This window comes from Nannospalax galili, unplaced genomic scaffold (assembly GCF_000622305.1).
Source record: "Nannospalax galili isolate Female #2095 unplaced genomic scaffold, S.galili_v1.0 scaffold7, whole genome shotgun sequence".
Classification (NCBI taxonomy): Eukaryota; Metazoa; Chordata; class Mammalia; order Rodentia; family Spalacidae; genus Nannospalax; species Nannospalax galili.
In genome coordinates this window covers 10,511,995-10,523,656 of record NW_008359081.1, presented here as the reverse complement: position 1 = coordinate 10,523,656, position 11,662 = coordinate 10,511,995, and the positions used below count along the sequence as shown (strand labels likewise).

The 11,662-nt window shown below is 33.3% G+C and overlaps 1 protein-coding gene across 1 annotated transcript in view; it reads left to right on the top strand.

The window, feature by feature from the left end:
• Dmd (dystrophin) overlaps nt 1-11,662 on the top strand; it is a 2,373,110-nt gene that overhangs the window by 1,073,664 nt on the left and 1,287,784 nt on the right. Inside the window, exons 40-41 of the mRNA XM_017795501.2 lie at nt 561-713; nt 1,549-1,731. Coding sequence (XP_017650990.1) covers nt 561-713; nt 1,549-1,731 — 336 coding nt within the window. The remainder of the gene's footprint in view (nt 1-560; nt 714-1,548; nt 1,732-11,662) is intronic.

Sequence of the window (11,662 nt, the reverse complement as noted above, 5' to 3'; positions counted from 1 at the left end):
ATATATATAACCTTGAACGACTTATAACCAAATTTTTAATCAACAGTATTGATGGCCTAACATTAAAGACATTTCTAAATCTATGAATGTGTGCAGTAGGGCTATAAAAGCTGAAATTTTGTTGGTAAGCCCAAGGCTGAATGTATACATTGTAGCATTTTACATATTTTAAAATTCAAATGCAAGCTCACTGTTGTTACACCTATCTAGTTCATTCCCTTTTATTCATATATGAATCTCTTTCACACAGACTTTCATTATGTGCTACACAATAATTTACTTAGCTAATTGAGATTCAATTAATTATACCAAGTTTTCTAAACAAGTGTTATATGCAAAGGAAGAATGCTTTGTGTTAATTGTGTTTCTTAACTTCTGCCTATGGAACTGAACACATAAACACATAATTTAATCACTTATCTGTATGTTTCTTATTTAAATATAATCTTAACATAACTTTATATAAATGATGATGGACTCATTATTTTCATAAATAAGTACAGCCAGAAGTATACTATACATACATATTGATATTTTAATAATATCTGCATCATGAACAGGATTTGAGGTCTCAAAGAAGAAAAAAGGCCCTAGAAATTTCTCACCAGTGGTATCAGTACAAGAGGCAGGCTGATGATCTCCTGAAATGCTTGGATGACATTGAAAAAAAATTAGCCAGCCTGCCTGAACCCAGAGATGAAAGGAAAATAAAGGTAAAGTTGTTTTAGAATGACAATACTAGACTTACTGCTAATGTTTAACTAACTTAAGCTGTGATGGTCATATGTCAAATACTGATGTTTGGTTTGCTATATCAGAAATCTCTTTGTTTTGATGTATTTATTTGTAGTGTGTTTTGTTCAGTAAATGTATTGTATTGACATATTTTTGAACAAATAAAATGTGCTGCTTTTGACAATGTGAAATTAATTACTGTCATGTGTTTTCTGGAAAAATTGTAATTGACTTTGTGTATCTTTGTTCCAGATGAGCTAATGACTTAATCGGTATAAGGACGACTTCTTTCTCATGTTAGCACATCCATTTCATCAGAGCATCTTCACACATCAGTGTCAAATCTCTATAGATTTATTTACATATTGTCTGAAGATGTTTTTCTGTTATTATTTTACACTTTTTATTTTGCTTCATTCTCTGTTGAGTTCCTCAAAGTTTTAAAAAATTAAATAAAACCAAATAGCCTCTTGCCCTCCAAATTATATTTTATATGGATGATCCCTAATAAATAAGTGAAGAATCACTCTAACTTGGGTGACCGTGAAAGCACCAGAGAAATTCAGAAGAACCAAATTGTTAACTAATATTTTAATATTTGAATTAGACTGTCTTAAACTAGCATTCAAACACTACCTAAAGTATTTGGCTTACTGGGTGAGGATGACAATGACACCTTCCATTATTTGTAACTTATGAAAAAAATAAAGGAACAACAGCCTATGAAATTTCTGAGAGAAGTATTTGGTGCTTGTAGGTGGGTTGATGTGGTTAGCTAACTGCCCTGGGCACTGTATTGATTTTGCTCAATAGGAAATTGATCGTGAGTTGCAGAAGAAGAAAGAGGAGCTGAATGCAGTGCGTAGGCAAGCTGAGTGCTTGTCTGAGGATGGGGCCGCAATGGCAGTGAAGCCAACTCAGATCCAGCTCAGCAAGCGCTGGCGGGAAATTGAGAGCAAATTTGCTCAGTTTCGAAGACTCAACTTTGCACAAATTGTGAGTTGTTACTGGCAAACCCACATAAGTGTTTGCAACTACTGCTCTATTAACAGAGGCCTACTAACAACACCACCAAAAATCTGAACTCGGTTACAGTCTTCTAGTGTGCATTCTGAAAGTGAGGATTTCTACTCACTTTGGGCTTCTGTAGATCTAGAGCTCAATTTTCAAGATTAAATGCCAAATAACAGGTAATAGGAAAAAAGTCCCCTTATAAAAAATGAGAAAAAACTATACATCTTAATTTCTTTTGCAACATCATTTTCCATAACATTGGCAATGTGAATTTGTCAATCAACCATACATTTCTTTACTTCAGTGTCTATTCCAGAAATATGTATTATTTTCCTAATATCATCCCATGCTAATTTTACTTTCTTGCTATCTAGTAAATAATAAATATTTTGTGAAATATCTTCTTATACAAACCTATGAAAGGTCTTATCCCATTGACTTAATTATATTGCAGTCTGCCTTCCTGCAATGTGTACTTACTGGGTAAAAATGAACAAACTGATGCCTTGTAAGATGGGGATAATTGATGGAAGTGTGAACAAAAACAGTGTCATTACTGAAAGATTACCAACAAAATCAAATGAAATTACAGCTCTTTAAAAAAAATGGAAAATTCATGATTCAATCTTTGAAAAAGCAATTCATTCATATTGCAAACTTTCTTGGAAAAGTTACAGATGGTGGTCATTCTTTCCTTCTTCATTTTGGATGACATGAAACAGATACTCAGCCATTTCTTGCTGTGTAAATAACAATAGCCTGTGCTTTTCAACCCCTTAATGAGATTTCTTGGTAATTTATTTTCTAACATTTACTAATTCTCTTTAATATAGTGTATGAATTTAGGTGAAGTATGTCTAAGAGAGTTAACATAACTATTTTAAAAATGTATATGAGAAAATATGCTGCATAGCATTGTGATTTCCTTTTATCATAAGAAGAAAATGTATGAATATACAGATTTTTGTGTGAAATCCAGTGACTTAAAGTTGAACTTCAGTTAAATATTCCAGTGATTGGAGAAACAGTGTAAGACATACTAGTCAGGTATGGGGATGCGTGCTTATAACTACAGCAGGTTCTAAGTGTAGGCAGGAGAGTCAGAAATTCAAGATGCACCATGGCTACCAGAAAACCAGCATGAAAAATATAATAAAAATAAAAATAGAATAACTATAACTGTCCCACCTTAAGTCTTAATAATTCTAGCAGGCTGAAGGTTTCAGTCTTTGATTCTTCAAATTAGATGTTGTAAACATAATATTTTTTTAAAATAGCACGTGGTGCTGGGCGTGGTGGCACACACCTTTAATCCCAACACTCTGGTGGCAGAGGCAGGTGGATCTCTGTGAGTTCAAGGCCAGCCTGGTCTACATAGTGAGTTCCAGGACAGCTGGAGCTACAGGGAGACCCTGTCTCAAAAAGAACAACAACAACAAAATACCAGGTGGCATAAACATGTTAATGTGGGTGGGTCTGTTGGTTTGTGTGTGTGTATGCAACTTTGGGCATGGATTCACAAGCAAATGTGTGCAAAGTGCAGGTAGACATCAGAGGAGAACTTCAAGTGCTGTTTCTTAGGTACCATCTACCTTTGTTGTTCTGTTTTGTTGTATTTTTGTGTATTTCGTACATAATATCTTAATCATATTGAGACAGAGATTCTCATTCATCTATAACTCTGAAAGTAGTCTAGGCTCATTAACTAGACGGGGAAACCACAAGAATCTTCCCTCTTTACCATCATGTACCACACTCTCTTGCACCCAGGAGTCCTGGGGATCAAATGCAAGATCCTTTATTTACAAAGCAATCATTCCTAGCTATTGCCCTAGCCTCCAGCACAATAATTTCCCTCTGATTTAATAGAAAAATTATAAGGCAGCTCATAGCTTTGAATTATGTGATTAGTAACTCATTTTTCCATTTCAATTTTTCCTAGCTCAAGTGTACAGAGATAAAATTTTTGCAGACTACTGAAATTCAGTAACTATTGCTTTATGAGTAAACACAGGAACAAAAGTCTCCCTGTAAACTACCCATTTACAGTGGTGTATATCCCTACACTTAATGGGCTCTCAACAAATATTTCTACAAAACAATGTCTAGTGAAATAAAGGAAAGATATGTGAGCCACATTAAAGTTAAAAATAAATTATATAAGAATGCAAGATATTTTTCTCATAAATAGCTATTTTTAGATATGGAATACCTACTGTTCAGAAGACTTGTGTCTGGCTGTTTTTATGTTTGATATTATGTGTCCATGATAAAAAAGCAATAATATTATGAGTTATACACAACTTGACATTAAAATTGTGTTTGACATTTGATATTGATTCAAACTGAAAGATGTTACCATATAGGTAAATGTGTGAGGAGTTGCATTGATATTAATATATACTAGGTACAAAGATAGAAATTGTGATGTCTAATATGCATCTTTATACTTCTCCAAGTACTTATAGATCTCACAACTGATTTCCCTTGGTCAGTAATTGAAATATTATTCATTTCTCCCACAATATATTCATTTGCAATGATACAGTTGAGCAGCTTAATGATAACATATACTGGAAAAATCCTACCATGAAGTAATATTTTCAAGAAGTCAAAATTCCTTAACTCCCCATTCATTCTCCTCTGTTTCTCACATCTTGATTGATCCCAGCAGTCTCTGCCTTTTTAGATTTTATATTAGGTCTTCATATCATCCCAGTAAGAGTTCAAGATAGTTGAGAATATTTTTATGCATTTACCATTTGATAGCTAAGTTTAAAATGAGAATTTATGAATGATTACAAGCAGTTTATTGCTGCTGGGAAGAAGAAAGATAGTGTCTTACAAGGGTGGAACTCTCAGTGGGCCCAGTGCATGCAATCACACTGAAAGACAGTTGGAAACACAAATCAGACTCTATAAGTTTTACATATGTGTGTGTGTGTGTGTGTGTGTGTGTGTGTGTGTGTGTGTATACAGTAAATTGCATGGGAGGTTGACGGATATTGGGAGGAGGTGCAGAGAAGGGATGGGATATAAATACCATCAAACTATATTGCATGAAAATCTCAAAAATACAATAGAAACAAAAAAGTATATGTAAAATAAAACATAAAACGAGAATTTGATTTTCCTCATTTCAAAGATAAAAATTATGTGTAAATTTAATAACGAGGTGCTAAGACTACTATAAAGCTCTTCATGACAATAATCCTAGCCATAAATTACTCAAGGCTTTGTCTCTAGGAATCATGAGGCTGTCTTTTGTCTGACATAAGGATAGACCAACAGAGTTGAGACTATCTCTATACTGTGATCCTAAGAACAAAGGACTCAATAAAAAGTGGCAACACTATGCGAGAAGATACATGATCTTTATGCCTCGTTTTCCTCATCTATAAAATGGTAATAAAGTTATTTGTGAGGACAAAAAGTGGTACTTCTCATAAAATACTGGTTGTATTATATGATCTTCATGAATAAGTTTTCTTCTATTTCTGTATATACATGAGAAACAGTAAAGAGAGATACTATTTTGAATAGTGTCTTTTAAGCTATTAAGATTTTAGATTCAGTGTGTATAAATTGTTTAAGATCTCAGCAATGACATATATCTTATGTATTGTAATCAATATAAATTATATTTAGATAAATTCCATGAGCAATTAGTTTTGTCTAGAATCAAACAATATTTGCTGAAATTTCATATAAATAAGGTGACTCAACCAGTGAAGGGCATGCAGCTATATAAATCTGATGATAATATTCTTATTGAATTTTATCATCTGTATGAAGCTAAAGAGAAAGCTAAAATAAAATTAAAGGATCCTAAATTTCCATAGTAGGAAAGTATGCATACTTTTAGTATGTTTAACACAGTCTAAACGAATACAAGCGTAATGTTACCAGAGACAGATTGTAAAACAAAGCCGTCCTATGGGATTTTTGAATAAATTCAGTTTAAAGAATAAACTTGCAATGGCTGCACAAAAATCTTCTTTTATTATTGTCACCGGCCAATAACAAAATAGAAGCGACAACAAGAGAGACACACGCATTACAAGTCTCAAAACTGTGACCGAACACCTGACCCCGAGGGGCAAACTGAGCACTGGAGTGATTGTCTTTGTTTTCTTGTCCTCCTTATAGTCTGTGGATGGAGATGAGAGAAAAAAATGAGCACAGTCAGAGTATATTAAAATATACTCTGTATATGTAAAGTATATATTTTAAAGTGTATTAAAATGGGTATTTTTAAGCTCAAAATAAGAATCGGATTGATTTTTCCCTGTAAGAAATACCATTTTGAAAATAAGATTGTTTTATTTTTTGTCATTGCCTATGGACACTTTATTTTTGCACCTTTTAAGAATTAATTTTTGAGCATTTCATAAAAAGAATTTGGATTATATTCCTCCCCCTCCCAACTCTTACAAAACCCACCTTCATGTCCCTACACACTCACCTTCATGTTATTTTTTCCTTTCTTCCCACGGAGTCCAGTTTATGTTGCACAATGCTCTTGAGCATGGTACTAGTTCTTGAGCATGGTCGATTTAGCAGGGACCACACCACTAAAGAAAACTGAGTCTTTCTCTCACGGAAGCTAACATATGTCAATAGCTTCTTGGTTGTTGGTGGTGGGGAGACGGTTCATGGCTGCTTATCCCTTCCATGCTGGGATTTTGCCTGGATTGTGGTTTAACAAGTGTTGTAGATGCAACCACAGGTTCTGAGAGTTGCTGTGTACTACTACCCTACTGTCTTCGAAAACACTGTTTCCTGTAGTCACTCACAAACTCGAACTCTTTCTGCTCCCTTTCCCGCAATGAGCCCTGAGCCTTGGAATACGTGATCCAGGTTTCACGTTTAAGGCTAAACGTTCCACAGTCTCTTATTCTCTGCACATTGACAAGATGTGGGTCTCTGTGATAATAGCCTTTGGATGAAAAAAAAAAATGTTTAAAGCACAATTTAGAAATTAAAGTGTGACTATTGAGATTAAATTTTGAAAAGTGGTTTAATAATAGAAATTTCATATAAATCTTATGATTCAGTGAAAAATGGATGTCATTATACATAAACTTGTTGATAAAGTTAGTATTGAATTTTTCTCATCTGCATAAAAATAAAGAAAAGCTAAAAACTCAAGACTTCAAAAATGTCATGGTAGAAAACTATGTATAATTTTAATAAAAACCATATTCTAAGAGACGGCAGCGGTTGAGAGCACTGACTGACCTTGCAGAAGACCCGGGTTCGATTCCCAGTACCCACATGATGGCTATAAACCGTCCTTAACTCCTGTTCCACTGGAAACAAGCTCTCTTCTGACCTCATCCATTGCATGACATGGGTGCACTCAGATACATGCAGGAAATACACTGATATACATAAAATAAAAATAAAATATTTTTTAAACTCATATACTAAGAAATTTTTGTTTGCTGAAGTTTCTAGGTGATGTGGAAACTAGAATGAAAAAAAAAATCCATGGTATTAATTGAAAGAGTAAAATGTGAATTTGAAGAGTGTGGAAGAGCAGACAATATTTGACATAAATAATGACATTAAAAAACTAAATAAATTTCACTTCACATGTATCCTTACATTGAATTAAATGGTACTTGTATGGAAAAATACCACTAACTCCATGCCTATATAACCTTAAAAGAAACTCTGTATGTAAAATGATGAAGAACGTACCAAAAAAAGCTGTTAAACCTCAAAGAAGAATGGCTTCCAAAATAATAATACTCACAATAGATTTTTCATCAACAATATTTAAGTACAATAGATATTAGGTAATCTTCAAAATGCTAAGCATGTTTTATGATATCAAACTGTGGGTAAAAACTAAAGGCAAAATATTTAAACATTCAAGTAGTTTTATATAAATAACAGTAAGAATATGTTATATGTTTACTGTAGGTTCTCTAGCTTAAATGATTATGAAACAATATTCTTATGTAAAAATGAAACTGAACCGAAGAGAATAAATTAAGCTTAAAAAGCTGCTAGATTGTTTCCCTGTTTAAATGTAAACATTGAAAAGTATCTTCTGATACCTAGGTTCTGATAAATCCTGGAAAGGATTACACAGGGTACTATGTGAATGTAGACACCTTGCTGCTAGCTCTCATGTGAAAGAATAAAACAAATATTAGAGATGGACATTTGGTCATATATATTCAAATACTTAGTATGAATTATTACTCATTGTATTCCCAGGATACAAAAACTCTAGTAACCTTAGAATAGGCATGCAAAGAATAGAATGTATGTATGGCATCTCCAAGGAAGAGGGAGCAAAACAAAAAACTCCTTAGTCACAAAAGGAAAAGAAATAGCCGTTTCTAAATACAGCAACTCCAATTGTCCTAAATACCCTGACATCAAACACCAAGTACATGATGCTGTTATTCAATAATGCATATCCAACGCCAGCACCTTTGGTTTCTTAAATTGCATGCCTAGTAGTTAACTCCACCATAGCATAGCCTCATCCATTATAACTGATCCACAGTTGTCTCCCTGAATCCTTTCTGTTACTTGGTGCTACTAAACTTTCTAGTTCTTAGTAAATTGCACTGCCTTTCATTTAGGTCTAAAACCTAGACATGTCTATGATTCTTTTCATTCAATACTAATAAATACTACTTTCTTTTAAATTCTCTTCAGTCTACAGGGGAAAAGAAGTGTCTTTCATCAAACAATTCTTCAATTTCTGTAGAATGGTAAAGCTAATCTACAGCAGAAACGTCTACCACCTAGGTTATTTCAAAAGCCCCTAAACCTCCTTCCACTATTTTATCACCTACAGAGTAGGTTTTTTGTTGTTGTTGTTGTTGTTGTTGTGGTTGTTGTTGATGATGGTGGTGGTGGTGGGTTTTTGTTGTTGTTTTTGGTGGAGCTAGAGTGCTCCATCTGAAATATAAAGTTAATACTAAGTCCCTATTTTCCATTACACTTTCAAGGATATCCTTGGAGCTTCACTATGTATCACTGATTAGGCAAATTTTACCTCCCTTTCTGCAATGCTGCTGTCATAATGAAATAAAAGCATTTCTATTATATTTAAACACACCAATTTCATTTCCATATCAGAATCTGTGCACATACTGTTTTTAATGAACTCTTTGAAATCTAGAAATCTCCAGAGATGCCTTTACTTATTTAGTAAATAATCCATTTAGGAACAATGAAAAGTAGAAACTTTAACATGAATAGTTTATGGTCAAAAATGTTTTTTACATTAAAAAATGTGATATTCAAGACAACAGAGTAAAACAACTTAAAAAAATTACCATTATTCTAGAAGTGAAGATACTAGAGAAAGAAAAAGTCACTGAAATTTAACTCTATATTAAAAAGTCAACATGATACAAGTTGCAAATATATATTAAAGAAAAGTTTTGACATGTTAGGCATGGTAGTCCATGAGTTTAACCCCAGCACTCTGGAGGCAGAGACAGGAGAATTAAGGACATCCTGATCTACACAGCAAGTTCCATGTCAGCTACAGGGAGACTCTGTCTCAAAAAGACAAAAACAACAAAAAAGGCTTTTACTACAAGTCCGTAATGAGTGTAATCATAAGATATTTTGACCAGATCAACAGTGCGTATTTACAAAACATATGCACAGAATATTCATAAGGTGGGAAAATTAATGCTTTGCATAGATTCACATTACACGTCACAGTAAGTGTAATATTAAGTTACTAGAAAACTTTGTGAAATTAAGCTACTAGGTCTTTTTCTAATTAACTGTAAATTTTTAAAAAATGAATAGTACTTTCCAATTGCAAAGAACTTCATATGTATCTAGCTTAATCACAGTACTTACATTCATGATTTTTTCTTTCTTTCCTTTTCCTTCCTTTTCTTTGTTCCAGATGGCCTAGAACTCACTATGTAGACTAGGCTTGCCTCAATCTGTCAGACATATGTCAGCTTCTGCCTCTCAAGCACTGGGATCAAAGGTGTAAGTCACCAGACCCAGTTCAGCATTCTCATTGCCATTGATATTATTCAAATCAATATGTTAGACATGAAATAAGCTCAATGCTTTCTTAATGTGGAAGGAGTAAAGATACATATTCAAATATTTTGAAGAAATATAGAACTAAATGAAGTGTCTGTATTATAGAATATCTCAGGATATTTAATGTTAATGTGCCATAAATTTTATGGGAGAAATAGATTCTATGAACTCTCACAGTTGGACTTGTGCAGTAGATGTAGAAAATTTTACTTTAGGTTGCTGACAGGATTCATGTTTGGTAGCCAAGCACTTCAATTCTTAAAAAAAATCATTGTAGGGACAATGTGATACCACCTTTATACTTCTGCTGCTTTTTATCATCCTAAAGATTTAACAGATATAATGTAATGACAAAGTAATGATAGCATTCTCTCCCAACATATGATGCAAAATAATGCCCGAGCCTAGATTTCATGCTACTCTCCAATACATTGTTTGTATTTTGTCTTCTATTACATAATGAGAAGTAATTATTATTTAGAATAAAATAAGGGAAAACATTTTCTTTGCCTAATTACCACATAAATTTTCATCTTCAAGTTGAAATAAAACAAAGATTATCAGCTGCTAATGGAACATCCTTAGAGAACTTGGGAAGAGAAACAATTTTCTTATTTCAAGACAGAATTTTCTTCAGTAAATGGCATTGGGGATATGAAAGACTCATTTGGTTGCTAAGGGAAATACTGAACCAGGAGTTAGCTGATTATAGTATCTTCATCCTCTCAGCTTCAGTATTGTAGTTAACATGTCATAAGGATTAAAAAAATCTGATAAGAGTACAAAAATCTGTTTTTACTAGATTTTTGATAATAGTAATGGTTGCTGCCATTTCTATAATTTTGTGTTTCTCTCTAGTCATATAGTATAATCACTTTAATGGGTGTTTAGGAAAGAGATCTATGTTCTGCTGGAATAAATTTTCAAGAACCTAATAACAGATTTTATTCATCCCCTTTCAAAATCAAGGGAATTATAGATAAATATAATTTTATAAAAGTTTTAATAGTAAACGAGCTGATTTTCCCAATAAGATGCATAAAAGAATAAATAATCAAAGCGATACTCAGACTAATGCCTATGAAAACATTTTCAAGACAATCTGGGACAAGTATTGTACTTGGCTTTGTGCAAGATAAAGTACAAAGATAAAAATGAAACTCCTAAATTAAAAACCGTATGAACTGCCTTCATCACATAAAGAATAGATAAATATTACCCTCACTGGAGGAAAAATAATTTCTAATTTGGTAATTGTTTAGGATTTTCTGAAATTAATAAAATTCTTAATATCCTAAACTGAGAAACGAAACAAATTTCAGTCAGGTGATTTAATAAGTCCATCATGATAAAACTGATGTTGTCTAATGACAAACTGATGTTTCAAGTGCACCAGTCAAGACATACTGATTTTTGAAATAATTACAATGAAAATGACAGCTGAGTTTAGAGCAGTGATATAAGCCATAAGGTAGTGACATAATAGCATAAAATAATGAAAATACTTATCAACATAAAACTTCACATTCATGGAAACTCTTTAAGGAATAACATTGAAGGGGTGAATAGATACTTCAGTCTGCAAAGTAGATTTCTATGGCTTCCTGGTCAACGAGCATAGCTGAGACAGTGAGCCCCAGGTCACTGAGAAATGCTTGTCTTAAAAAAAAAAAATCAATGTTTAAGACTGCAGAAATTCCTCTGTGTTTAAAAGCACCAACTGCTTTGCAGAAAACTTGGGTTCAGTTCCAGCAGCCACATTGTAGCTAACAACCATCTGTAACTCCAGATCCAGCTGCTCCGATGTCCATTTCTCACCTCCGTGGGCATTACAGGACAGGGTTGCACTTAAATACATGCAGACAAA